The sequence below is a fragment of the Penicillium verhagenii genome, assembly GCF_028828195.1.
Source record: "Penicillium verhagenii strain IBT 33310 chromosome Unknown utg000005l_segment0_segment0, whole genome shotgun sequence".
In the NCBI taxonomy this organism is placed as follows: domain Eukaryota; kingdom Fungi; phylum Ascomycota; class Eurotiomycetes; order Eurotiales; family Aspergillaceae; genus Penicillium; species Penicillium verhagenii.
The window spans coordinates 3,874,314-3,901,791 of record NW_026643169.1 but is presented as its reverse complement, the minus strand read 5'-3'; the positions used below and the strand labels follow the sequence as shown (position 1 = coordinate 3,901,791).

At 49.4% G+C, this 27,478-nt stretch overlaps 11 protein-coding genes across 11 annotated transcripts; 7 read left to right on the top strand and 4 right to left on the bottom strand.

The window, feature by feature from the left end:
- Positions 1–62: 62 nt before the first annotated feature.
- N7466_004958 (putative prefoldin subunit 1) lies at positions 63–610 on the top strand (the record flags this gene model as incomplete). Its single annotated transcript, XM_057164355.1, has 3 exons — positions 63–92; positions 196–362; positions 442–610. 3 exons carry the CDS (start codon positions 63–65, stop codon positions 608–610), a joined length of 366 nt encoding a protein of 121 aa, XP_057023036.1.
- A 1,345-nt stretch (positions 611–1,955) lies between these two features.
- On the top strand, positions 1,956–3,302 carry N7466_004957 (uncharacterized protein; the record flags this gene model as incomplete). Its single annotated transcript, XM_057164354.1, has 1 exon — positions 1,956–3,302. One exon carries the CDS (start codon positions 1,956–1,958, stop codon positions 3,300–3,302), a length of 1,347 nt encoding a protein of 448 aa, XP_057023035.1.
- Positions 3,303–6,787: 3,485 nt separating this feature from the next.
- Positions 6,788–8,620, top strand: N7466_004956 (uncharacterized protein; the record flags this gene model as incomplete). The annotated part of the gene is made up of 3 exons (XM_057164353.1): positions 6,788–8,221; positions 8,293–8,358; positions 8,414–8,620. 3 exons carry the CDS (start codon positions 6,788–6,790, stop codon positions 8,618–8,620), a joined length of 1,707 nt encoding a protein of 568 aa, XP_057023034.1.
- A 692-nt stretch (positions 8,621–9,312) lies between these two features.
- N7466_004955 (putative mitochondrial carrier protein) lies at positions 9,313–10,375 on the bottom strand (the record flags this gene model as incomplete). The annotated part of the gene is made up of 2 exons (XM_057164352.1): positions 9,313–10,250; positions 10,321–10,375. 2 exons carry the CDS (start codon positions 10,373–10,375, stop codon positions 9,313–9,315), a joined length of 993 nt encoding a protein of 330 aa, XP_057023033.1.
- A 755-nt stretch (positions 10,376–11,130) lies between these two features.
- N7466_004954 (ceramidase) lies at positions 11,131–12,418 on the top strand (the record flags this gene model as incomplete). Its single annotated transcript, XM_057164351.1, has 4 exons — positions 11,131–11,217; positions 11,314–11,536; positions 11,627–12,143; positions 12,235–12,418. The coding sequence occupies 4 exons, from the start codon at positions 11,131–11,133 to the stop codon at positions 12,416–12,418; spliced, it is 1,011 nt and encodes a 336-aa protein (XP_057023032.1).
- Positions 12,419–13,473: 1,055 nt separating this feature from the next.
- On the top strand, positions 13,474–16,210 carry N7466_004953 (uncharacterized protein; the record flags this gene model as incomplete). Its single annotated transcript, XM_057164350.1, has 4 exons — positions 13,474–13,563; positions 13,631–14,067; positions 14,118–15,492; positions 15,548–16,210. The coding sequence occupies 4 exons, from the start codon at positions 13,474–13,476 to the stop codon at positions 16,208–16,210; spliced, it is 2,565 nt and encodes an 854-aa protein (XP_057023031.1).
- Positions 16,211–16,351: 141 nt separating this feature from the next.
- Positions 16,352–17,003, bottom strand: N7466_004952 (ESCRT-II subunit protein VPS25; the record flags this gene model as incomplete). Its single annotated transcript, XM_057164349.1, has 2 exons — positions 16,352–16,464; positions 16,532–17,003. The coding sequence occupies 2 exons, from the start codon at positions 17,001–17,003 to the stop codon at positions 16,352–16,354; spliced, it is 585 nt and encodes a 194-aa protein (XP_057023030.1).
- Positions 17,004–17,270: 267 nt separating this feature from the next.
- trm8 (tRNA (guanine46-N7)-methyltransferase) lies at positions 17,271–18,479 on the top strand (the record flags this gene model as incomplete). The annotated part of the gene is made up of 2 exons (XM_057164348.1): positions 17,271–17,443; positions 17,624–18,479. 2 exons carry the CDS (start codon positions 17,271–17,273, stop codon positions 18,477–18,479), a joined length of 1,029 nt encoding a protein of 342 aa, XP_057023029.1.
- Positions 18,480–18,793: 314 nt separating this feature from the next.
- N7466_004950 (LIM domain protein) lies at positions 18,794–21,293 on the bottom strand (the record flags this gene model as incomplete). Its single annotated transcript, XM_057164347.1, has 3 exons — positions 18,794–19,120; positions 19,189–21,080; positions 21,215–21,293. 3 exons carry the CDS (start codon positions 21,291–21,293, stop codon positions 18,794–18,796), a joined length of 2,298 nt encoding a protein of 765 aa, XP_057023028.1.
- Positions 21,294–22,452: 1,159 nt separating this feature from the next.
- N7466_004949 (MCT family MFS transporter) lies at positions 22,453–24,065 on the top strand (the record flags this gene model as incomplete). Its single annotated transcript, XM_057164346.1, has 2 exons — positions 22,453–22,674; positions 22,767–24,065. The coding sequence occupies 2 exons, from the start codon at positions 22,453–22,455 to the stop codon at positions 24,063–24,065; spliced, it is 1,521 nt and encodes a 506-aa protein (XP_057023027.1).
- Positions 24,066–24,202: 137 nt separating this feature from the next.
- Positions 24,203–27,362, bottom strand: N7466_004948 (exosome catalytic subunit DIS3; the record flags this gene model as incomplete). The annotated part of the gene is made up of 2 exons (XM_057164345.1): positions 24,203–27,117; positions 27,167–27,362. 2 exons carry the CDS (start codon positions 27,360–27,362, stop codon positions 24,203–24,205), a joined length of 3,111 nt encoding a protein of 1,036 aa, XP_057023026.1.
- Positions 27,363–27,478: the final 116 nt, after the last annotated feature.

Below are 27,478 nucleotides of genomic sequence, written 5' to 3'. Positions count from 1 at the left end.
ACCCCTCCTCCCCCTCCAACGAACGCGAAGCTATACGCAAGCCGCCGACTCCAATCACAACAATGTCGGTCCCTCCGGAAGCCCTGCAGAAGGTAAGGAAACTCTTCCCGGCATAAACGCAAATCTGGAAGATTCTAGATTGCGGCTTCTCTACAAACTGTATCGATCACTGACTGACGGGACCGCGCCACACAGCTCCTGCAAGAGATTGAAACCCGTGCCATGGCCTCACAGCAGCAGATCAGTGTTACCAAGGCCCAGCTCACTGCTAAGCAGCGCGAAATCCGCATGCAGCAGTTGACCACTAAGGAGTTGTCGGAATTGCCCGACGAGACCAGAGTGTACGAAGGTGTAGGAAAGATGTGAGTCTTCTTCTTCTCTCCGCCTTGTTTATTTATGGTGCCTAGCTAGCAGTGAAACTGACTTATGCCGGGAATGTAGGTTTGTCAACGTTCCTATTGATACTGTTAACAAGCGCCTCACTCGCGAGAGCTCCGAGTCTAAGGCCGAGATCTCCAACTTGGAGAAGAAGCTGCATTACCACGAGACGACATTCAAGAACAGCCGGGAAAACTTTGAGCAGATCATTAAGTCTGGAGGACGTGCGTAAGATATTTGAGGCGATATAAAAATTTCATAAGATGATTGGGATGGAGATGACGGTATGAGTGATCTGATTGGTATCATGAAGTCCTGGAGAGCAAGGAATTCGGGGGCTCTCTAGGCAATTTGCTATCTATCTCTTGCTTCAACGTCAAGCCTTTTTGATACCAGTGGGCAGGGTGGTCATGCCTAAATGCTCGAGAGCATCAAATCGACGAGGTGTGGTTGATGTACGAAAGGAGAAGGGTACCGGCCCCTTTTCTTGATAGACATGAATGTGTTCATGATCCACAGGAGCTACTTCATGTCATTTGACCGGCCTTAGATACCCAGGAGTATTTTGTCAGGGTCAATAACCTTGGAATAACCTAGCAATCCACTCTCAGGATAAGGGGGGTGCTAGGCTTGTTTCAGCTGACTGATCTCCAAAAAAAAAATTAAAACATCATTATTCAAGTCCATTTTCCCAGGTCATGGTAGGAACCACATACTTTTATTAAGCAGGATCCAGAGAAAGCTTAGAGTTAGTACTAATCATTGGTATAGACTGGGTATTTACTAGCACTTGGGGAACAGCATACATAATCAAGATGAGTGGACTTCACATGATGCTGTGAGCTTATGCCTAAGTCGATCCTGGCCTTGGTGGGATAGCGAGAAAGTGCGCCGCGGACCTTCAATAAAGTATCTGATCTCGTGTGCTCTTTTCTTCTTCTTTTCATTTATGAATCTATTTTGATTTTCGAGGTTGGGACTCGGAGGTACTTTGTCTCAATCCGTGATGTATCAATGGCGGCGAGTGACTTCTGTTTCGAGCTTTATTTATGCCTAAGCTTTTTACGTCAAAAAGTGGCAGATTTGATCGACTCTTAGACTGACCATTTTGCATTTGTTCTACTCCGGTACATGATTTCAAGATGACTGGTGAAAATGCTTGTCTTATTCGCCCATATCTATAAAATATGAAAGTCAATCTATATGGAGTTTCTGTGTCCTGGGGTTTACATCATGCCTGTACCGGCTGATACTACTAGTATGCTTCAAGGTAGTAGCAAAGGCTTGGTCTATGATTCTTTTCTTCTTATACTGTGTTGGGTGAAGCCTGAGGACGACTAAGCTGATTTCTTAACGTGTTTGCTACCAACAACACGCTCCACGCTTCACGCTTTCTCATCCATACTACTATCTTCTCATCCTCTCGCCCTCTCGTCCTCTCATCCTCTCATCCTCTCATCCTCCCATTTTCTCATCTCCTCTTCATGAATCCCCCCCTCTCATCCCGTTTGCCATTTGACTTTCCACTTTGGATACCCAATACCTCCAATCAGCATTGTTTTGACCAGAAAGGAACAATGTACGAGAATATTATTTTCGACATATTCGGTCCGACCAAGGACTGGAAGAAACAGGTCATCGTCGAAAAGCCCAGACCAAACCTGGGTGATCTTCCATTGGAGATCATCGATGAAATACGTGTGTATCTCGAGCCCCTTGATATTCTCTGCCTTGCTGTCTGCAATAAGTGGCTTTTCTCCTCTTTCCCCGTCATCCAATTCTACAACTTCAACTTCGACGAATACTTCCTCTTCGAGTTCCTGGTTCGACTCGACAAAACCGAGCCGCGTAACTACCTGTGCCACAGCTGCAAACGTTTGCACAGCGCCATCAGCGTCCCATTGCCAGGACCAACCAAAAGACCACCCAACTGCCATGGCATTCCGGCCTCGGGCACTACCTACTCGGGCTACCACCATCTCTACATGGACCAGACTCTCCGTTTCTGCCACTACCCGAGCTACACGCCCTACCAGTTCTCTTTCGTTCACCTTCAGCTAGCAATGCGTAGCTTCAAGCACGGCGATAACTTCGGTATCCCCGTCGAGTGCCTCGGCTACACAGAGATAGCAATCTGTCCCGTCGCAGAAACAACAAACAACCCCCTGACCCCCTCTCAACACACCCAGCGCCTTAAAGAATTAACCCTTCACGAAGAGACACGACCCAACTCTGTCAATGTTCTCTTCTCTGTCGATGCCCGTATCTGTGCCAAGAACCCTCATGCTCCGACTCTATGCCTGCGCACACAGGAACTGGCCATGGCCTGCCGCCAGAAAGTGTGGTTAATCAGTCCGGACCTGTGGACTGACTGGGTCCGAATCTGTTGGCACATTAGCACAGCTGGGTTTGAGTCTCAGGATAGTCACGGCATTCGGCATGAAATCCGCGAGCTGCTGAGATTGTTTCAACTGGGAGAACGGCCGGAGAAATTGTTTCTGCAGGGACGCTGCAAGAAATGCAACACGTCGTGGAAGATTCAGGTTCGAGAGTTTGGGCCGAACGATGTCTGTCTCGTTGTTACTCGATGGATTAATCTGGGCTCGGGAAGGACGCCCAAGGATTTGGTGTGGAGGTCGCTTGTTGAGTCGAAGCCTCTGTTACCGTCCGAGATGATGACGGATGATCCACGAATGCAGTTTGAGCGGGATTCTGTGCAGGCGCGCTCGGAGGATGCGCTGTCTGATGAAGGCTTGTTCTGGAAGAACGCGGACATTTTACAAGAGAAGGGATACCGGCACCTGATGACTGAGGTGGGTGTTGGGAGATGGTATGCTCCTTTCGGGGCGCAATTCTTGATTAAGGAATTGGAACGGAAGAAGAACAATAATTCCGGGGCCAGTTCTGATTGCAACATTGTTTGACTTTGATACGAGGAGGACTGTATGGACTGGGAGATCTAAAGAGTTGTTTCATTTTTTAAACACGCATTTTCTTGTCCTGTGGTTCTCTGATTTCAACATCCATACTCTCATGAATACCTGACAATCTACCAGTAATTTCAAATTCATAGTAGAGAGCATTTTGAACATAATGGCAAAAGGACAGAACAAGTGGTGTTCTTCAGGCACCCGATGGTGGACATTTCGATGATGCATAAAAGGATGATGCATAAAAGCAGGAAGTCCCAAACGTCCTCCTGTAGAGACCGAGAGCTAAACCCGATTGGTTGTCTTCAAAGTCCTGCAAACTGGCTCCGTTAAAATACTGCTTGACGAGGAAGCCGATCGAACCCTTCTTGAACTTCGTTGCTTGACAAGCTCCCGCATACATTCCTGCTCGTTGCTGTACCGATCCATCAGGTTGATATCCCACACGGCCCATAGGGCAACTCTCGCAGAAACTCTTGCTTGGGTTCAATACATGTACCCCCACGCCATGTCTGAGGTCTTCTGTAGTACTCATTGATGGACCAGGGTATACCGAAGTTTAATGCCATAGATGGAAGAGCTCTATAGGAAGCTGGTCTTGTTTTGTGGTTTGCTCTTATATAAAGGTTTGGCAAAGACTCTTGTAAGATAGCCGAAGCCGTTACCGTGGTTTTATGCATTTTGATGTCGGTACCTGGGCACACTTTCCATGTGAGGATTGTGTTGATGGGGCAGGTGGCTCTAGGGCTTTGCATGTATTAAGAAAAGCATGCAAGAAGATGAAAAGGGTCTGAGGTGAGTAAACGTCAGCTTTTGATGATATCAATAGCTTAGGTATTTGTTGGATTGCCTTTCATGCAGCCCGTTCAATATCTTGATGAACTGACCAGACAAGAGAGAACATTGACAAGTAGCGTGTCGAAAGATCCATGGTGTGGAAGTGGTGGAGGGACTTTGGCGAGAGATGTAAGAAGAAGAAGATGAAGAAGAAGAAGATTATAATTATAATTATGAAGTACAAGAAATTGTTTTTTGTAAGGGTTTAGGGTTAACCTATCCGTGGACCATGTATTTAATCCACACGTGATTGTTGGATAGAAACGACTCATACAATGGCCGTTGGTCACAAACTTAAATCCGAGTTCACGATGGTGGTCAGGTAAGCAAGCGCAGTAACTAGGGTATCCAATAAAGATGAGCTCATCATTTACTAAATGGGAATCTCTGTTCTGGGTGAACGATGTGCGGGACATAGAAGAGACAGTGGTTCTATAGCAATAGTCTACCAAATTTTGAAGCTAGAAAGAACCAAGGCTGACTTTCTCATTTGATAAGATTCTTTACATAGAATTTAGGCAGTACTATGTACAAGGTAATCACCCTAGTCAGAATCCAACGATTTTTAATTCAACGTTATTTTGCCCCACAGATATGGCAGGTGTGGCATAAATGGCCGGAACGCCCTACCCAGCGCCATTGTCGTCATTTCTGCGCTATGGCACATCCAATCGCTTTTCTGTGTGAATTTTCATCTGATTGGGCCCGATCGTCGGTGTCGATATTAACTATGACGTCTATCCACCACTCGGCTACCAGGCTGAATCCTTGTTCGGGTTACCGTCATATGCTCCGGGTTTCCATTCGTGGCGGTGAATTGCAATACCTGCGAATCTTCATGATCATGGGGTATTCAAATGTTACGTATTGGTACTTTGTCTCGATGACTGCTCAGTAAAATTGTGGTGGATGAGGTCTCTCCAAATCCCAAATTAGCGCCATCAGCCGGTCTTACTCCACTACTAACGGCATTAGTTTAATACCTAGAATAGGTACTACATGTATCTGATACGCTCCCGAAGCGCCTAACATTTCTAAGAGCCGCAGATCTAGTCCGGGCAGAGCGAATTACTCTCAAGGGCTCTGATCTAAGATTTCTGTACGACTCCAGAGCTTTGAAACTTGATTTGAAGATTTAGCGAATGTCACTTTGAAGTTTGAACAGTGTGGAGCGATCGACAATACTCGGCGCGATCGCATGCATCGCATGCGGATCACTTGCTGAAAGTTTTCGTTTCAATTGAGAGTTAGCCGCTAGTCAAGTTGAAGCACTTGAGATGTTTCAATGCAAAGTAGACTAAAAATATACAGACATCCAGACATCTGGATGTCTGGATTCAAATACTGAAGTGTCAACTGGTCCCATGGTATCTCAAGGTATTTGGTATTTACTAGTAGTCATGTGGGAAAGTCACGAGTTTCCCTGGATCATTGGGCGGGAACACCCGATCGGTGCCTTGGTTCATCTCTAAAGAATCAAGATATTCCAACCTCTTCAGTATTTTCAACATTTGAATGTTGACACTCTTTCCAGGTAAGTATATATATACCCAGGTCAACTGGTGTTTTTTACCCTGCACATGTGCCTTCATGCCCAACATTCCATAGAAGATAAAAATAAAATGTTTAGGTTCCAACACGGCTCGGGTCCCCAGAGTCGGGGGCCAAGAACTAAGTTTAGTCTCAGGGTCGTTTCAAAAGACGCCTCAATCTCAATCTCAAGCGCCTTTGCATGTGCCGTATAGGGCTGTGTTTTGCTTAATGATCATCTTCCAGGCCCTATAGGCAAGCTCACTGGAATGCTCTGGACCCTGGAGTTTCTGTGAGAGAAGAGAGATGCCCACATGTGCAGGTGGTGGGGCAGGGCCGCAGGGGACAATCCAAGTGTATTGAAATTACCAGTGTTTTACGGTGGAGAGAATAGTGGGGTCTCTGGTGACGATGATGCTATCGCCCAAAACCTTGGAAGATTGGGAACACAGAAATATAGGCGACTTTGTATATAGGTTCCTGGATTTCCCTCTGCTACTTGGGTATATTCAACTTAAATCCCATATTCTCAAGGTTGAAGTGGGATAGAATCCTGATGTAGGAAGCATGTCTCCGAAGTATACCCAAAGTAAGGAGTAATGCACTTGGGATGCATGAAGTTGATCGTTGAGGCTGAAGAAAAACCACGATGCAGAGAAGGATCCAAGAAATTCAAGAAAATACATCAAGAATTAAAGAATTAAGAAATGCCAGTTCTGGGCGATTCCAGGCCTGTCAGACTGCAACAAATGCAATAAATAGCAAAAACCCCCCTCATTCCAACTTTCTCTTTCTTTCTTTTCCAATCAACTCCCAGCCCCTCCCCCGCCCTCAGCTGAGCGGTGATCCCGATAAGCAAAGCCTCGTGTTCACACATTCTCGGGGCTTTTGTGACTTATTCGCTTCTGCTGACTCTTTTCTATTTTTTTATTCTTTTTCTTTTTCGCCTTTCTTTTTCGCCTCTATTCTTTATTTCTCGCACATCTCACCCCGCCTTCGAGTCTTTTCTCGAGTCTCGAGTGCTCAGGCCCCTCCCCCCCTCTACTAGGGTCTCGATACTATACAGATCCACCAAAATCGTCATCCTTCTAAGAAAAAAAAAACCACCCAACATGCCTGTTCAATATTATTCCACAGATGAATCGGACTTTTCCGAGACTGACATGTCCATCCGGGGTCGCAACGGCCACACTCGCATCCGGGACCGCCATCGCTCTGTCTCCCGTCACCACCAACGCCGTCCTGAGGTGCAAACATACCTAGCGCCCACCCCAGCTACTCGCGTAGTCCGCTCTCACTCAACAGGCGGTCGCCGCTATAGTGACCGCGACTCCTCCGTGCCAGCCGTCATGATCGTGAATGAGCAGGCAACCCGCACGGACAGCCGCAACGATGCCCGCAACGATAGCCGTACCGAAGCTCGCAACGCAAACAGTAACAAGCCGCGCCACCGGGTGCAGCAGAGGCAGCAACAGTACTACTCGGAATCAGACGAGGAAGTGGACATGGAACCACGGCGACAGGGCAGCTCGCGGCGACGACACCGGGAGCGCGAGTACGAGCGCGAGTTCGGCGGCTTCTCCGCGAACGTGAATGTTACTGCGCCTGCGCCTGTACCTCAGATGCAGATGCAAGTGCCCCAAGCGCCGCCGCCACCACCGGTACAAGTACAAGTCCCACAAGTACAAGTGCCCCAAGTGCAGCAGGCCCGGACGCCGTCACCTTACCACCGTGACTACGAGCTGGCCATGGGGCAGCGGATACTGGAGCGCAGCGATGTGCGCCAGGATATGGAGATCTGGAAGCAGCAGCAGGAGATTGAGCGACTCGAACACAAGCTTGAGAAGCATCGCGACAAGCCTGAGCCACCACGTGATACCCGCGAGCACAGGGTACTGCGTGAAGAAGAAGAGTGGTACGAGGATGAGATCAGTGAGCGAATGCGCCGACTGGACCGCTTTGAGCGCAAGCAAAAGGAGGAGGAGTCCATCCGCAAGGCAGAGAAGGCGTGGCGGCTGCAGAAGTTGGAGGACGCTGAGAAAGAGGCTGCCGAGAAGGCAGAGGTGCGCGAGAAGTTGAAGAAGGAGAAGCTTGAAGAGATTGCTCGTCAGCAAGAAGAGGAGGAAGAGAAGGAGAAGATTAAGAAGGAGCTTATTGAAGAGGAGCGCCGGAAGATAGCCGAGAGGGAAGAAAAGATGAGAAAGGAGATGATGCTCAAGGCTGCTGCGGTTGAGGAGTGGAAGTTGGAGCAAGAGCGTCTGAAGCAACGCCAGCTGGAAGAGGCTGCGAGGAGAGATCGCGATTTCCGCGACAGACTGCGGAATGATCTTGGTTATGATGAGGATGAGATTGCGCATATCTTGAACAAGAGAAAGCGTGACCATGAAAGGAAAGAGCACGAGGAGAAGGAGAAGCTCGAAAAGGAGAAAGAGAAGCTTGAAAAGGAGAAGAAGAAAGAGGAGGAGGAAAAGAAGAAGAAAGAAGAGGAAGAGAAGAAGAAAAAGGAGGAGGAAGAGTTCGAGTACCGAAAGACCACCTGGATCAAGGTATGTCAAACCGATGAACTATACAACAGTCTACACTATTACAACCAATTGCTGACTTTGCTTCTACCTAGGTCAACCGCAGGCATCTGCTCCCAGAAACTTTGCTCGCCTATAACCTTCCTTGGGACTGGGACGAGGTGAGCTTGACATGAACCATTCCTGAAATATGACTTTTATGCTGACTCCATCTAGTCTGACGGCAACTATATAATCATCAAGAAATGGATCACCGAGGACCTGCAGGAGGAGCTCTTCGCGCACACCAAGGGGATCCGTGACCGAAAGGTCATCACGCAGGTTTCCGAGTCACAGACTGAACTCAAGGTCAACGACCGAAACAAGGACAGGATGTACCTGATTCGCAAGAAGCGCCCATCACGGGGGATGCACATCTTTTAAAATGACTTCCCCTGGCAGTTTGTCACTGTTTCTCTTTTCCCTTGAACACCCTTTACCTTTTGCCTCTCTACTATTTGCATCATAAAGCCTTCCCTCATCACCATCTGCACCTTTGTGATTGAACAGGATTATGCTGCATACAGACTCATCGTCTGGTTTGGTTTGGTTTGACTTGTTTCTTCGCCATTTTCGATTCGGAGGGGGGTTTCACGGTATATGCTGGGTATCGATTTTATGATTTATGTTTCCATTTGCGTTGTTTTATTTCGCTATGAGACCCTGAATGTTTTCTGATATCGCTTCCTTTTGAGTTGAGATTCTTATTCTTCGAAGTTGGCTGTGGCTCAGGAAGTGGTACAATAACGAGACACGAATTCCATGTTCATGACAACCCATTTTTTCTTTTGGTTTCTGTTTTGTGCCAATATCATCATACGCCGCTCCGTTCTATGTATCCAGCCATCTCCCAAGTTTATATTCCTTTTGTTGACAGAATCCTACCCAGGCTGCAGATATTGCAGTTCCCCACTGTAAGCAGCTGTATAAAATCCATATTAGGCTAATGCCATATGCAAGGGACGCTGCTTTCATGAATCGTGGGGTACATAATGCTACCCGCAACTTCAGGCAACTCAAAAGATCCCAATCCTATTAATGCAAGAATTCCGAATGGCTGAGCAGCTCGGATGACCTCAAGTGCTCAATGGTATTTGTTGGTTTGTCTCCCATCTTTTTTCCGCACGCAGAATGAGCTCCTCGTACACCGTCCACGCCAGCGCCGAGCTGAGCGCCTTCCGCGCCATACGAAGACCCAGACCACCGAAAAGACTGCGCATGCCTTCTTCATTCACCATCAATCGCACCGCACGCAACATATTACCATACTTGGCCGGCATTAGCTGCAGCCGAGTTTTCACCGCATCAAACGGGTTGGTAATAGCAGTAGCAGTACCAGCTGCCAATGCTCCAGACGCGAAATGTATACCCGAAGAGGAAACGGCCTGCGGCGACCCGTCGGTGTTATTATTAGGGCCCTTGGCTGCCATGGATCCGAGCCGTCGTTTCAGCTGCTCGTAGATAAGCACGTACAGGCCTGCATACGGTGCGTCCCGCGCCGCCGTGGCACCAAACCCGGCGAAGAGGCCGCGGAAACCTTCAGTTCGCAAGATGTCCCGGGTGGCGCCCAGGAGGCTGCGGTAGGCGTAGAAGTCGGACTCATAACGAACTTTGATGACGGTGACGGGCATCATGACGAAGCCTGCCGCGACACGGGCGACGGCTCCCGTGGCGAGATTGGCGGTGTTAGAGAGTTTAGGGAGAGCGGAGGAGGATTGAGTGACGGTTTGGCTTGCGAGGAGGGGGGTGTTGGATTGGGCGATGGCTTGACGGAGAGAGTTTAGACTGGTGAAATATAGAGCTGAGCCTACGCCGGTGCGGAGTGCTGAGGGAAGCGTGCCGCGCCATAATCCACGGATTGGATTCTGGGAGGATAGGATGCCCTTGAGGGTTGGGAGGAGGGATTGCTGGGATTGTTGAACTCTGGTTTTGAGAAGATCGGCGGGTTGGAGGAGGATGGAGGATGTGAGGCCGGAGCAGAGACCGGCGGAGAAATGAAAGATGGTTTTGGAGGCTAGCGAGATCACGCGGGTTAGGTCGAAGTTCTCTGGGACGAAAGAGGGTCGCTGGTATGAATTGCATACATTTTGAGGTGCCTGTCTTTACCTGCGGCGCGACGTAGGCGCCATTGTTGGACATGGCTCCGGTACTCTGAGCGCACCTGACCAAGCAGTTCTCGTGGCTTTCAAATATTTGAATATAGTTCCTGGAGTTTGGATTATGGTGATTCGATACCTGATCGAATCTTATGCAAGTCGCTAAGTTGGGCGGGATAATTGAATGGCAGGGTTTGATATCACCGCATGCAGGTGGAAAATTAGAGGGAAAAAAACGACGGGATCGGGATTAGGATAGAAGGAATGAAGCAGGCATTCCAGCAAAAAGGTGGTGAGAATGATGGATGATTCAAGGCAATGAGGCGTATGGGCGACAATGGCAGAGCTTTTGAATGAGCAAATGTTGAAGTGTCTCACAAAATAAGCAACGGAGGAAGTGAAGTCATCGGATCCGCGGTCAAAGCCTCGGTATCGATAAGAAGTCGGATGCACAAGTAATAACGGTGCATTATTCAGCCTCAGGCCGTTCAAGAGCAAAAGTGCAATTTTCCCCCATAACACACATATTTGATGATCAAAACTGATGTTATTGTTTTCATATTTTGAATCGTCTTTTACTAAAACAGAATTATCACAATAAATAGTGACAATTCTATACAAACATTCGCAGTTTCCCGCAAACGGACCAAACAGTCCGGTATCTCGCGGAGTCTCGCGGGAACCAATCAAATCCCGCGATCTGAGTCGCTGCCTTAATCGACGTCATGTGCAGGTCTTAGACTCGCGGTGTTTTCACTTTTCTCTTGATCACTTTCACTTCTAGTCCATATCACAACCATGCAGTGGCTTCCCTCAGTTCCGTACCCGCCGTCAAAGGCTGGGTTCTGGAGTCCCGTCACCTCGACCCTCAACTGGTGCGAAGAGGTATGAACCCCGTTACCCGTTAATGGCCCCACCAGACCCCAGATCTGACAATCAGACTGAGATGCCTTCAAGACCCCAGCTGACAGCGGCATCTAGGATTACTATGCCACCATATACTCCGCCGAGATCGTCAACACTCTGACCAACTTGCTTTTTATGTTCTTGGGTGTCAAGGGCATTATCAGTTGCGTACGCAATCAACATGATCAGATCTTCCTGGTGGCCTTGTTAGGCTATCTAGTGGTCGGTACCGGAAGCTTTCTGTTTCATTCGACCCTGAAATGCAAGTACTTCCGCGCGGTGCTCTCTAGTGTTCGATGTCATGGATTTGTCATCAATGGAGCTCTGTTTATTGCATATTTTTGTTGTAATCATGGCTGCTCAAGCTAACTGTTCGCCCTCTGTACAGACCCCATGCAACTGGTTGATGAGCTTTCAATGATTTACACCACCTGCTTGATGGCATACGCTAGCTTTTCCTATACCCGCTCACTGGCCGTGCGGATCGTGTTAGCATGTTCGCTAACTTTCCTCTCCGTCTTCATCACCCTATATTACCACTATATCCAAGATCCTGTCTTCCATCAAAATGCCTACGCTCTTCTGACAACCGTTGTCGTTTTTCGCAGTATGCACACCATGGAAGTGACTCTGCGACCCCGGTGGCGCAAATCCCGCGAAGAAGACCGGTTGGAGCGGCAGAAGCAGGGACTAGCGGTGCCTACCAAGGAGCGTCAACACTACGAGAACGTGCGAGACACGAAAACTCTTAAGACAATGTGGTTCATGGTGGTGTACGGGCTGAGTATGTTTCTCGGCGGATTTGGAATCTGGTTCCTGGACAACCACTTTTGCTCTAAAATTCGCCAATGGAGACGGGTAGTGGGCCTACCATGGGGAATCCTCCTGGAGGGACACGGTTGGTGGTATGTGCTTTCTCTCCTTTGTGCCCCTCGACTTTGCAATCTTATTATTTAAATTTGGGGTTGCAATCAAACAGGCTAACTTATACTTTAGGCATATCATGACCGGCCTCGGCGCATACTTGTACATCATTTGGGGCATATGGCTACGACACTGTCTGAACGGAAACCAAGAAGACTACCATCTGAGATGGGCACGCTTCTGGCATATTCCCGAGGTTATCCGCACCTCACCTACTTCCGAGAATGGCGTCGCCCGAGATAAGAAGTCCACCTAACATCTCTACTGCAGCACTCAACACTGCCTGGTTTGAACCCGTTGCCTGAACCGAAAATAGCCCCATCATTTGTTGCCATTTTGTCTTTTACACAAATGGCAACTCGTAACGCACAGTTTGGCCTGTTGAATACAATACAAAAGCATTGGCGCTATTCTGATCGTTCTTGGATTTTCCACTGGATATCCTTACCACCCACACTTTGGCGGTGGATGAAACCCTTTCCTGCTCATTGTCACACATGCCTCATTTGGGGTGACGAAAACAGAAATTAGCTGACCGTACACATACATTTCTTCTTCTTATCGGTGTATTCTTCGGTTTCACCGATTTGCGAGAGAAATTATGACATAGGTTTGCTATAGATAGAAGTCGGGCTTCTTTCCTCATTGCTGGTTCTGTTTTATGCTCTTGTGCCGCCGGCTTCTCAATTACCCCTTTGTTGCGAGATACTAAATAGAAAAACCAAGATGTTCTGTATAGATCCTATTTCAAATACTGTATACGTAGTAGGATATTAGACCGAGGTATGTCTTGAAAGTCTGATTCCCCGAGGGCCCCACATTTTTAGCACGTAGATTGTAGTACTAGTAGACGATGATGAAAATACGTGGTTATCTCAACACTCACCATTTTTGACGCTCATTGTCCATTTTGGCAGTTATAAGTTATGGATTCCAGTCATCTTTTTCAATCAAATAACACAGAAGTACTAGGGTGGGCGATTGAGTAGAGTTGTATCGTGGGTCGCTCCTTCCGTTTTATAGATCAGTCTGTTCCTTCCTCATTGCCGAGTAGTAAACGTAGTAAATCGTGATTTCTTGAATGCGTTCTTCCAATCTCTCAAATCACATGCAAAATCATCACTTAAATCCTCCAGGTTAAAATCCAGTCTCCATTATCTTTCCTATCTGAACCTTAACATGATGTCTTCCCCAGTCGTTGAACCGTTTCGTTCACGTGACTTGGCGTCAAGAATCGCGTGAGGCGCGCGTTGCTTTTGCGATGCTCTCTACAACAATTACCTCCCCCAACAGTCGAACCTACCAGCCAACATGCCGGCAGACGAAGAGCCCCAGCTCTTTGAGCAATGCCGCGTCTGCATTGTATCTACAGACTCACTCCCTCATGAAACCGCCGAACAGGTATGTTTTTTTTTATGATCTACACCCCACGCGCATCGCAATCGACTCACACTTTCCAAACTTCCAGTTAGCAGCGATAATCGAAGAATACGGTGGCGAACCATCGATCCATGATTCAACTCCAACTAGAGAGGAAACGACGGAGTGCACACACATTATTTCCAACACCATTAACTTCGAGACCTATGACCTCGCCTGCAAAGCCTTAATTCCTGTCGTGAAGCCCTCCTGGGTGCACACTTCTCTGTCCAAACGCAAAATCGCCAACCCGCGCCAACATAGCCCCGACCCACGTTTATTCTTACATGATGTGGTGGTGACATGCGGTGACATCCCCGAGGGAGATAAGGATGCCATCATTGGCGGAGTTACAGCTAAAGGCGGCTTGTACAGCCCACGCATGTCCGCTCTAGTCACTCATCTGGTTGATTTAACTATGGACTCGGATAAAGCGCGTCTGACACAGGCCAAAAAACTGCGTGCCAAGGTTGTTTTACCTCATTGGTAGGTCTTTTACATGACATTCAAATGTGAACTCCGTTGACCCAATACAGGTTTGACGATTGCCTTAAACTTGGTCGACGCATTGACGAACGCCCATACACATTACCAGACCCGGAGATTCTGCGCGCCAACCCCGATGACCCGATTCGAGGAACCGGAAATAAAGGTCTGACTGGCGCGTTGACCCCTGAGCCCTCTGCTCCGCCCACGTTAAACGATGATTCCCAAGGTGCGCTTGACCTGAATGTATTTGATGGGAAATGCATCATGTTGTCCCCCGATCTGAGCATTGGCTCACGCCTACTGGAATCCATTAAAGCGATTATCAAGCGGGGTGGTGCCACAGTGACGGGAAACGTCAACGAAGCAGATTGGGTTATTTGTCGCTTCCGTGAGGGCTTTGTCTACCGAACCGCCTCAAGACTGGACAAGGAAGTTGGCAATCTTGCCTGGCTTTACTCTTTGATGACCTTCAATGAATACACTCGGCCCCTGAGCCGAATGCTCCATTACCCGGTTTCTCGCACACCGATACCCGGGTTCCAAGGACTCAAAGTCAGTCTATCCAACTACGTCGGGGAGGCCAGAATTTATCTTGAAAGCTTGGTCGTCGCTGCAGGTGCCGAGTGTACAAAAACCCTGAAGCAGGAAAACACCCACTTGATCACCGCACATGGGACGAGTGAAAAATGCAGCGCCGCGAGAGAATGGGGCTTGCAGGTAGTCAACCATTTATGGCTGGAAGACAGTTATGCCAAGTGGAAGATGCAGCCCGTCTCTGACTCTCGCTACAACCACTTCCCCTCACGCACCAACCTGGGTGACGTTGCGGGTCAGAGGATGCTGGAGCGTGATGTTCTCGAGAAGAATTTTTTCTCATCTGAGGACACGGAGCGATTGAGTCCCGAGCCTAAAATGCAATATGAAGACCAAAAAGTGACGTCGGATTTGGCTGCTGATAAAATCCAGACAGACAAAGAGGAGGCTTCCAAACAGAGTGGCACCCCACAAGCTAATAGAAAGACCCGCAAGCCTTCGGAGAAGGTGCAGACCCCTGCTCGGTCTCGGCTTATTCCCGATAACAAGGAAAATGAGACCCCGTCGTCAGTCAGCAGCCGTAAATCCAAGGAGGCAGCGATTGCTCATCTCCATGAGCTTGCTCCTGACATTGCTCTGTACGAAAAGGAGAGAAAGCGCGTTGGAGGCGTCATTCATGGCGGTAGACGAAAGTCAGATGACGACCGTGTACATGACAACCCGAAGAAGCGACGCTCAGTCGAAGCCGATGAAGAGAGTGGCAGTGAGCAAATAAACGATGCCAAAAGAGCAAAGAAGTCTCTACCTGCTATCAAGATGCACTTGCTGATTACTGGCTACCAAAATTGGGTGGGCAAAGGTAACGAGAAGAAGGAGGATGGAGATAAGGTATGTGTTTTCCGAATTTTCTCTATACACAGGGATTGTGCTTATTTTGCAATAGCGACATCTCCGTGAACTGGGCATCATGGTGGTTCAGGATGCTCGGCGGTGCACCCATATGGCGGCACCGTCCATTCTGCGTACCACAAAGTTTGTAAATGCATTGGCATACGCACCCATTATTGTGAATACAGACTTTATCACCAGCTGCCTCAAGCAAGACAAGTTGCTTAACCCATCGGACTTCAAGCTGATTGACAAGGCGGCCGAGAATAAGTTCCGATTCTCTTTGGTCAAGGCCACAGAAAATGCCAAAGCAAACAAGAACAAGCTTCTGCGCGGCTTCCGCATTTACTGTGTCGAGGACATTCGTGGTGGATTTGAAGCATTCAAGTCCATCGTCGATGTGAATGGCGGCGAGTGCATGCTCTTCCGTGGTCGCCTTGCACTCACGAATCCTTCCCGACGAGAGGAAAGCGATGACGAAGAAGAAACCGATCCTGATGATTATGAGACTGGACGACATGATGTCTTCCTTCTAAGCAGTGCCGAATCCAAGCATGCTCGTCTCTGGCCCCGATTCCGCCAGGTAGCGGGCGATATCGACCGAGCCGCACGGATTGTCCGAGTAGACTGGCTGCTCGACATGGCTATGTCACAGGAGTTAAAGGGTGCCGAGGAGTATGAGTTGACGGAGGATATGATTGACAACGAAGAAGAGTAGACTGGAAGTGCTGCTCCACTCTTCGCTTGGTTCCGGGTCTTAGCTTTTTTAGTCTTTCCATGTAACATATTTTCGGCGCACTGGTCAGGCTCGGCCTGCACACATGGGATTATCTGAGCGTTTTATCACGAATAGCCACGTTTAAAAAAACTTGACTCCTTCCTGTCCTTCACTTCCAAAGACTTGCGCTTTGCCGCGCTTGGACAAGATGCTTAGCGACTTTAGTATGACATCATTATCCATGCCATGGAATTCTGTAAGCGGAAGATTAGTATACCAGTAGGTACTACTTAGTATCTGGATGCTGTTGTTGGCTCCCACCTTGTGTTGCCGTCGCCTCTCCCTGTACAAGCTCATAAACAGTCAACACCGCCCCGCGCTGTCCTGTGCCCTCTACCCAATCCACCAGTACATCCGCCCACTCCTCTGGCCTCCGCCACCAAATCCACGCCACAGACTTCGGCCCCTGGCTTCCCGCAGAAGAAGAATCAATCCATTCTGCGCGCTGACCACCGCCACCTTCCTCTTCGCTCTTGGCCATCCAGTCTATCACCGCGCGGGCTTCACGGAGATCTAATCGTTTGCGCAGCGCTGCATTGTGAAAGAGAGGGCTATCTACTGCTTCAACCAGGCTAAGGCGATATTGTCTGTGGTGCCGACACCAAGACTGGATCAAAGAGGACCATTTCTCGAGCTGGGCTTGGCGGGTGTTGGTATTCGGTTGCGGGGTGAAAAAGGGCGGGAAGTTGTACGTCGAAGGGAAAGAGAAGGCTGCCACTGTTGTGGTTGACATTGTTGTCATGTATATGCTTTGTAGTCTAGATAAAAGAAGAAGAAGAGAACGTGGAAAAAGACAACGGAAAATGGGAAATCTGCTTCGGAGAAAGAAAGACAAGGTAAAGGAGTAGGTAAAGGCTAACAGCTGTAAGAACCCCAAGGTGAGCTTATGTGAGAAGCCAATCGGAGTAGTGGGGCAAAACTTCCGCAAATTATTCTTCAATTCCACTTGATCGCCATTACACACACGACCTATACTTGAACCCAGTGTTCACCTTTCACCATGACTCCCCCTCCGCCTAATGTTCCTTCTGCGACTAAGAAGCAGAAGCGCGAGGAATACCGCCGCAAGCTCGGCGAGCAGACCACCATTGATGGCGAAGTCAAGATGCCGCAGAAGAAATTCTTCCGGCAGCGCGCGCATGCCAATGTCTTTTCGGACCACAAGCTTGAATAGTACGTGTACTCGCTCTATTCCATCATGCACCGAAATAAAATATTGCGGCAGCAGAGGGCCTAAATCATTGAGCTACTACCAAACTGCTACTGCTCCGCAACGGATATCTGCGTCCACCATGCATGCATACATGCTCTGGGAAATGGAACGAACTACAGCTAACATTTTCGCCCAACCAGTCCCCGATCTCCCAATCACATGGACTGGTCCTCCCACTACCCGGCCTTCATAGACCAAGACCCCTCACACACAAACCTCGACGGTAATCGCAAGCTCCTCAAGGATGTCGAGGTCGTCGACATTGGCTGCGGTTTCGGCGGTCTCCTCGTCGGCCTGGCCCCCCTCCTCCCAGAAACATTAATACTGGGCATGGAAATCCGAACCTCCGTGTCGGACTATGTTCGTTCTCGCGTCGGAGCTCTGCGTCTCCGCCAACAGCAATTGAAGTCGAGGATGGAGATCGAGCCTTCGACCACACAAGAAAAGCAATCAGAAGAAGAGCAAACAACAGAGACTCTCCCCGATGCCGATGCCGATGCCGACGCTCCTGAAGATGAAGTCGGTACCACAAACGCTCTCGTTCCCGGTAACTACGAGAACATTTCCGGGCTTCGCGCAAACACTATGAAATTCCTGCCCAACTTCTTCAACCGCGCTCAGCTTTCCAAGATCTTCATCTGTTTCCCTGATCCGCATTTCAAGGCGCGGAAGCACAAGGCTCGCATCGTTTCGGAGAGTCTGAATGCCGAGTATGCGTATTTGTTGCGGCCTGGTGGTAAGCTGTACTCGATCACTGATGTCGAGGAGTATCACCATTGGATTCTGCGGCATTTCATCGTACAGGAGGGTGAGGATGTTTCGGCTGGATCATCCAAGTTCTTGTGGGAGCGTGTCGAGGGCGAGGAGCTTGAGCAGGATCCGTGTGTGACTGTCATGTCTTGTGAGACTGAGGAGTCGAAGAAGGTCTCGAGGAATAAGGGAAATAAGCATGTGGCTGTTTTCAGGAGGAAGGAGAACCCCGAGTGGCCTGCTTGAGTTATGGGTTTTTTTGGAAGGACTACGTATGGGGTGTTTTCCCAAAAAAGAGATCGATAAATTTGATAGGTTTAATCTTGAATGTCTATATCATGCATTGCCAATACCATGACCGACGCTAATAACAAAAATGACCAATCTGCTCATGCTAATGACCGAAAACCCCGGAAAGTGCAAAGATAAAATGAAACTCAACAAACGCAAACAGAAATATGAAGAAGACAAGTCGTTATCCGGAATTTCAATCGACAAATCATCATGCAATAATATCATAATAGATCGTTCAACCTTTCTCGAAAGATTGTATCAAGATTTCAACACATGCCAGGCGCTTTGAGACGGATGCCTTCGCATCGCTCACAGACAGCTAGCTGGACAGGTCCACCAATGATACGACCTTTGGCCGTACGCTTCGGCTCGCCTTCACGAACAAAGAAACGGCCTTCTGGACCGAATCCTTCACCACACTCGTGGCAGGCGAAGCAGCGCTCATGCCATTGTCCACCAATAGCATTGACAACAACATCATCCAGTACATGCTGCTTACAGCCCTGACAACGTGATGCAGTACGGCGAGAATGGCAATTGAGGCACCAGGCGAAGCCCTCCTTCTCAACGAAGGGAGTCGTCGAATTGAAAGGCTGCAAAGAAATATAATTAGCAAGGTCACATTTTTATGGGGGCAATAAGGAAGAAAGGTTACACTTACATCTCCGCACTCGGCACAGAAGAAGTGGCCGACATGCCATTCTGCACCGCAGGCAACTACCACCTCGCCCTCAATAGGGGTCTTGCAGCTCTTGCATCGAGGGCTGTATAGCTCGTGGAAATCCAAGTGGCAATAGAACCGAGGCACACGGTCCTCATCCGGTGAGCTTGCCAGGCGTTCATCGCGACTGGCAGCGGGTTCCTCGTAGAACGCTACGCATTCTAGGTGCGTCTGGCAATGGAAGCAGACGAAACACTCCGGATGGAATCGACATCCTCCCGCAGTAACGATCTTTCCAGAAATACCAAGCGAGCAGGCCTCGCAGCTGGCAGTCGGTACACCGGACCGGCTGTATGGTGTGGTCCACCGACTCTGTGGCTCCGAGGGCTGTCTTGCCAGGGGCCTGGGGTTAGCCGGACGGTTTGCTGCTGCCGGCGCTTGTCTCATGGGTCTGCTTTCTTGTTTGGTAGAAGAGCTATATTCCGAGATGGTTGGCTCTTTGATATCTGGTATATTGATCACGGGAATAGGAGGCGGCGCAGACACTTCAATGCTGGGCGTGACCTCAATGGTAGGCGCTGCTATCTCAATAATGGGTAATGGAGGTGCAGCGGACTTTGGTTGGTTTGCTGGTTGCCACTTGGGATCGAAACTCACGATCGGCCGCCCGACTCGATCACTAACGGCAGAAGGCTTAGGAAGATTCTCACTTCGGTCTTTGAGCCGTTTGCTGGTAGCAGCTCGGATGTCATCACTGCGGATCTCAATTCCATCTTTTGTGGGGATCTCGTCTTCCGTGGTAGAGGGTGCGGGTGGTGGAGTCGATTCGTTTCTTGTGTACCCAGCGTTCCGAGATTGGGTAGGTGGGTTCTTGTGAATGTCGAATTTGGAAATTTTGTCACGGACAGACCCATTGCTGTTTCGATCCCGCAACCAGGGAAGAGGCTTAGGAGTGCGGGGAAGTGCATTGCGGGGTTCATTTCGTAATGCTGAGGAGGCGGACCTTGAGAAGAAAGGCCGCTCGTCGGCTGCTTCTTTACTGAACTGGTTGGGTTCTTCGTAGATATGGTCATTGGGATTGTTGAACACACCCTTAGAGGAGTCACCACTGACTGTTCGAGGTTTGGAAGCGGGCTTCTCCGGTGGATCGTCTGGCAGGGCGAAATTCACTTTGAGATTCTTCTTCAGGTTACCCGCCCGAGATGACCGTCTTTTCGACGAGTCCATGGTAAACTCTGGACTCGATGGGTTACTCGAGGAGCCACTGGAACCAACTGAATGTCGCCATTTCTTGGAGGAGAAGTCGGAGCTTCTTCGTGCGGGGCTTGGACCTCCCCTGCTAGAGTCTGGGTTGTAATAAGGCGCGTAGGGGTTCTTGTTGGCCATGCCAGGGTTCTGGTGCATCCAAACCAGCTCTGTAGCCTCATTCTGGGCTGCCGAGTGGATGCGAGTCTCGTCATCTTCCAAGTTCACACCCTGCAGAGCATCACGTAGAGAACGCGCCTCCTCTTTTTCTTGTAGTCTATGTCCATTCTCACGATAAGAGGGAGCCGGAGATGAAGTAATTGGAACAGAGCGTGAGAAGACTTGCGCCGGGAAGACGTTCTTCCGTACAGACATTGAGCGTGGCCCTTGGGCTAAGGGACGCTCGGTGGTGCCACTCTGGGGGACGTGAGAAGTTGTTCGGCGATGCGATAATGAGCTGCCAGCACGGGGTTGCTCTTCGACGGGTTCTTCAGACGGACGATGCATGGAGAAGGCGGAGGAAGCGCGCGGAGGTAGGTCATCTTGAATGCTAGCTGTAGTTGTAGATGTTGTTGATTTTCCTGGATATGGGCGAGAGCCGGTGGGACGAGCTGGACGGTTCGATCGAAGCTCTTTCAAGTAGTTCGCTATCGAGGCGCGTTAGTTCAATGTTTCTTCCGGTGGTTTTTTGATAATCCAGGCAAACACAGTCCATATATATCGGAGGGGCATCCCAGTTGGGATTGGAAGCAGCATGAGTCATGAATCAACTCCAACTTACCGATCTGATCGCCGTTCATGTAAGTTGGGCCAGGAGGAGAGACCTTCCGTTGGCCAGTCTTGGAGTTTTTGTGCATCATGTTTGTTATCTTCTCGAATCCTTGCCGTATAATCCCAGTAGCAGTGATTCCGGCAATGCAACGGAGGAACGACGTCAGGATCTGGAAGATAAAGTGATTAAGAGCGGGTCGCGATCTATCTCCGCTCTACCCAACTGCGGGCCCAAACAAACACCGTCCAGGGCAACCAATGCAATCATGGCTTGCCTATTTGGGCTAGGGCTTAGGGCTTTCCCGCCTTGCTTATCGGTCCTTTTTATCCAACGTTCATAGTTACAGGGTTTTTTGACTAAGCCATGACTATGTGAATAAGTGTTAGTTAATTAAATAGTTAATTATTTAGTTTATGATTTTTAAATCATACAGAATTCCTTGTTGTGAAATGTATACAATTCGAAATGTCAAAACCTTCACGTCTGAATTGGCAATGAGGAATATCCAGGATGGTTCACACCTGACCAATACATTATACAGTACGGAGTACTACATTTGGCCAGGTTTGTCAGGCAACGCGGCTCCTTTAAGTTTACACCAATCGTGTCAACATTTCCCCCAGCTCACTACCTCTTGTCGAGCTTCAACATGGACTTCATCACTGTTATCTTGGTCTCAATGCCAAACTCTTCTCAAGTTAAAGTGGAATTGGGGTAGGTCTACTCTCTACGTATACTTTGCACCGGCTCTTCGGCACCGCAAACCCTACGACCCCACCTTAACCACCACTCATATCCAGTCAATGCAGTCGTTTCTTCAGAGCCCTTGGGCCTTAATACATACAGCTCTATGGTCAATATCGATTGGCCCGAAGTCCCCGAACAGCTATGACCAAACCCCGGATCCCGGACATTTCTCCATAATCCTTGTATAGGTCAAGGTCCATGCGGCCCCAAGGAACGTCTGTCGGCACTTAGTCCGACTTTCATGCTCCCAAATTGACAATTACGGACTAGACTATGAGACTAAAAAGATGTGACTCCAAATATGTGACCGCTGTTTCAAAGCAGCTCCCCTTTCCCTTCCCCCAAATGCTAATTTTCTGTCACGAGAACCGTCAAAAGCAAGACCAAAGGGTTCCAAGATCAAGCCGGGGCCGTCGCCACTAGTGGAGACCTTTTAAACGGCACTCTACTACTCTCCAAACTCCCCCAGGGCCTTGGAAGAGCATTTCAAGAAACTGGAAATGGCAGATAATTTGCCTATCGATGTCATTCAGTCGCATCAAGATGACCAGGATTCGGTAACGAGCTCCAAACATGCTGCCGATATCGCGCAACCCCAGATTACCCCACAACCCGACCCCGACGAGAAGTTCAAGCACGACGTACCCCCTGATGGTGGTTATGGCTGGGTCTGCGTTGCCTGTGTTTTTTGGATCAATGCCCATACGTGGGGGATCAATAGCGTGAGTGACACATTCCATGCAGCCACAGTCATGCAAGCCGGAGAATTAACTCCTCATCCGAATATTGGCTAACCCACATCTAAAATATTCAGAGCTACGGCGTCTTTCTTAGCTACTACCTCTCCCATGATGTTTTCCCCGACACTTCAGCCCTCGCCTACGCCTTCACAGGTGGTCTCAGCATATCCTGCGCGCTCCTCGTCGCCCCATTAGCAACATTCCTCATTCAACTTTACGGCACCCGTCTTGTGCTGAACATGGGCGTCTTCTTCGAAACCCTCTCCCTTATCGGCTCCTCTTTTGCGACACAAAAATGGCACATCTTCCTCAGCCAAGGCGTCTGCTTCGGTTGGGGAATGGGGTTTCTTTTTGTCGGAAGCGTCGGTATCGCGCCACAGTGGTTCCAGAAACGTCGCAGCGTCGCAATGGGCATCACGGCTGCAGGCTCAGGTCTTGGTGGTCTAATATACTCGCTAGCAGTGGGAGCGATTATCCCACGCTACGGACTCGGCTGGGCGTTCCGAGTTCTCGGCATCGTATCTTGTGTGGTAAATCTCGTGTGCGGAAATTTGCTTCGCGATCGCAATAAGCTTGTCGGAAGTCGGTTTACGGCTTTTCATTTCCCGTTGCTGCGTCGGCCCGAATTCCTTCTTTTCTTAGGATGGGGGTTCTTCAGTATGCTGGGTTATGTGGCACTGCTCTTTAGTGTAGCTAACTTTGCGCTCTCAGTTGGATTGACCTCGCACCAGGGCAGTGTTGTTTCGGCACTTTTGAATTTAGGGCAGGGTCTTGGACGTCCTTTTGTTGGCATGTTCAGCGATAGCCTGGGTCGGATCAATATCGCTACATTTCTGACGTTCATGTGTGGGCTCTTCTGCCTTGTTATTTGGATTTTCGCCGATAGCATGGGCGTGGTATGTTTCTTTGCTGTGCTTGTGGGGACCGTCTCGGGTACTTATTGGGCTACTGTTTCGCCTGTGTTGGCAGAGATCATTGGACTGAGAGATTTACCGTCCGGTCTGAGTATCACTTGGTTGTGGCTTGTTGCCCCTTGTACAGTCTCGGAGGCAATTGCGTTGGAGCTTCGTCGTTCTACTGCCGATGGTGGTACTTCGTATCTTCATGTGCAGATATTCACGGGCGTTATGTATATAGCTGCTTCGTTTTGTCTATGGCTTGTCCGTGGTTGGAAAGTCGGGGAGCTTGAGCGTGCTGAACAGAGACGGGAGTCTGTTGCGCGACAGGGACCTTTGACTGGTAGCCCTGGTGAGAACGAGAAACAAGGCCTTCCGGCAACAATCGCATCTGGCTCGGAGGTGGGAGCTTCTGATGTGCACCTATGGGCTCCATTGAGCATGGCAAAATGGATGATCACGGCCAAAAAGGTATAAAAATTAGAAGCCTAGCAAATAGTATAGTAGATATACGATGAAACAGTTCTAGCAAAATTAAATCAAAGATAAATGAGGAAACAACATGGTCGTTGTAAATTGTTTCGTTTCTAACATAACTCTTTCAGGCTCCATCTTTATTTTTTGCTTGAAGCACCGGTAATCAGCACGCGGACTCTTCGCTTGCCAGCACCACGGCCCTCTTCCTTCACCGAGCTGACGTTGACATGAACTCTCTGGAAGAGCTCGACAAGCACGCCTCGTTCCTTCGCAGACTGACCCTTCTCCTCCACACGAAGAGTGTATTCCTCTGGATCAAATTCAGTGGTACGATGCGGCGCAAGTTCCCGTCTCTCTGTCACAGTCCAACCACTAGACTCTCCCGGTAGCACAAAGTCCTCCAATCGTACCACACCCTCGATACCGAATCGAGGAACAAAGACAACGACACCGTTTTCAAAGACACGCATCACGTATCCCTCCTCATCGACACCCTTGTCAGTGCCATCAACGGCCATCTTCTCTCCACGCGCCTTGAGCGCCTGGCCGACGTAGTATTCGATACTAGCACGGCCAGCAAACTGTGCGTTTCGGTGGCGGTAGTTGATATTGCGGCAGATATCCTCCAGCTTGCCGCGTGTAGCGACACCCTCTAGTCCGGCATGACCGTCCTCGCCTTCGTAGCCGATAGCAGAAGCCAGCTGTCGGTGGACAAGCAGATCAGCATATCGACGAATTGGTGAAGTGAAATGGGTGTAAATTGGCGAAGCGAGACCGTAATGGCGGAATTCAGATTCGGCGTGGGCTCCGGCGCAGAAGTACTCGGCTGAAGTCATGCATCGAGTGGCCAAGATACGGACAAGGGTGTTGAAGAAGGGGTTCTCTGGGTCGACGCAGCGGTCCAGTGAGTTGGCAAGAGCTCCTGAGCTGCTAACATCAAGTTCCATGTTGCGCTTCTTGGAGAGCTGGTTGATAAGATCTTCGAAATTTTGCGGTGGGGGAGTGGCGTGTCGTCGTAGCAAAGCGGTTTGAGAAAATGAGTTATAGATCTTGGAGGCAACAGTGGTATTGGCGAGAAGCATGAACTCTTCAACCAGACTGTTGGTTGCAAGCATAGACTTTGTTTTAACATCCGCTAGCGGATCGCCAACTTCATCGGCATCAGCCTCAATACGAACTTCAGGAGAAGCGAGGTTGAGGGCACCAGCATCGTAACGCTTCTGGCGAAGAATCTTGGAGAACTTCAAAAGATTACGCATGCTCTCGGTGAGCTCGTCCTTTTGGGAGGGATCGTCAATACGTAGTTGGGCTTGTTCATAACTGAAAGCTTCGCGGGAGCGAATAACCGACTTGGTGAAGTCTGAAGAAACAATCTCTGCTTCTGGTGTGACTTCCCAAATAACGGAAAAGGCGTAACGTTCAACATAGGGTTTGAGTGAGCACAGATCAGTTCCCAAAAGGTGGGGAAGCATGTCAATACGCTTGTCAACCAGGTACACAGTACTTCCGCGAACACTGGCTTCAAGATCCATTGGGTTGTTAGGCTTGACAAAGTGTGAAACATCGGCAATGTGGACACCGACTTCGAAATTTCCATTTGGTAAGACGCGCGCATGAAGAGCATCATCAATATCCTGGCAGCCCGGAGGATCGATACTGCAGATGAGGAGATCACGGAGATCACGTCGGCCATTCCAACCCTTATCCTCTTTCGAAGCAGGCACAATCCAGCCATGCCCCTCTGATGGCAAACAGTCCAAGACAGATTTTGGGAACGGTTTGTACTGCACATCGTACTCCAGAAGAAGCGCTTCTGTTTCCGCGCCCTTTGTCTCGAGCTCTCCCAGGGAGCGAATAAAGTGACCTGATGGGTAGCGTGAATCCCGGTCCCAGGCATCTATGGTCACAAGGATACGGTGACCAACCAGATCCCCAGCCTGTCGAGTCCGAACCCGAATCTTGGGAACTTTCTTGTCCATTGGCAGGACAAACACAGTTTGTTGTCGGCGACCGGAGGCAGCTTGTGAGCCTGCAGAGTTGGAGTCCACATGTCCCACGTACTGGCGCCAGTTGCGTTTGATGACACCCACAACCTTGGCAGTTGGCTGCGGCTTTCCTTCGGAGCTCTTTCCGTGGGCCTTTTTGACCTCCTCTTGGAGAGCCTTGCGCTCCCGGTCGGTCACAACAACTTCGGTGTCATCGGTATCAGGGTTATCGTTCCGAGTCACTGCCTCTTCATCTACAAGCTTTGTCGAAGGAGACTTCCACTGATCTTGGGGTAACACTTCAATCACAACAGAATCTCCTGCGATTGCACGATTGCTATTGTCACGTCCTAGGATAAGGAGCGGCTTGTCAAAAGCCGGGACGTTGACTGAACCTTCCAGATAATTGTAAGGCGAAACATTGAACACTCCTTGGTGTAGGTGTGCTGCCCGGAGACCAGTCTGGAGCTTCGACATGGAGTAATATTCAGGATAGAAAAGCTGCCCACGAGCCGAGCCCTTCGCATCTCGTGCTTCCCGAGCTTCACTGATCATGTCCAGCAGCTTCTCTGAGTCTTCCAGTCCGGTCACATAATCAGATAGCGACAAAGCAGAAACATTTTCGGCTTTGGCTTTCCGGAGGTTGTCCTTGTCGTCTGTAATAACCACGATGGCAGGCATTGATTTCTCTTTCTTGCCCTTCTTCGCGGATGCCCGGAGATGCTCACCGTACCAGCTTGCCACGGTCCGCACAGCTCGGTCATTGCGGTCATTGATTGACTCCTCTGGCTCTCGGCGCACGTGAGTCTCTAGGCGGAATTCGTTAAAGAAGAGATAGAAGCGCTTCTCATCGGTTTTGATCAAAGAGAGCAGGCGGTTGTAGAGAGGGAGCGACTGGTTTCGGAGCTCTTCGAGAACAGTCTGCAAAACAATTACATCATAGAATGCGCCGGTGTGTTCAAACAGATCCATTCCATTCAATAGCGCATTTGTATCGGGAACAAGGTAGTGGCCGCGAGGGAAAGCCTTGGTACCGGCGGGACGATCGGAGAGGATGAACGGTGTAACTGAGAGTTGTTAGCCGTTAACACTAAGCATCGAGTAAATATGGCATACTGTTTCCATTTGCATCCGCTGGAGCGATCGAGGGGCATAGTGAGCAGAGCTTCGACGAGCAAGGAATGTCTTGCCGCAGATAGAGCTCGCGGACAATCTTTTGCACCTTTCCACTTTTTGTGGACCTCACGAAGACTTTGCTGGTGACATTGGAGGCTTGGGGGTTAGAAGAGACGTCTCTCCTTAAGCTCTTCATTGTAAAGTTGGAGATCAGCAGATGTTTGCTGGTCAAATCGGACTTGGAGCAAAGTGAGAAATTGATCTTTGCGGGCGACGGTTATCGCATCGCGATAGCTGAGTAATCACTTTCTG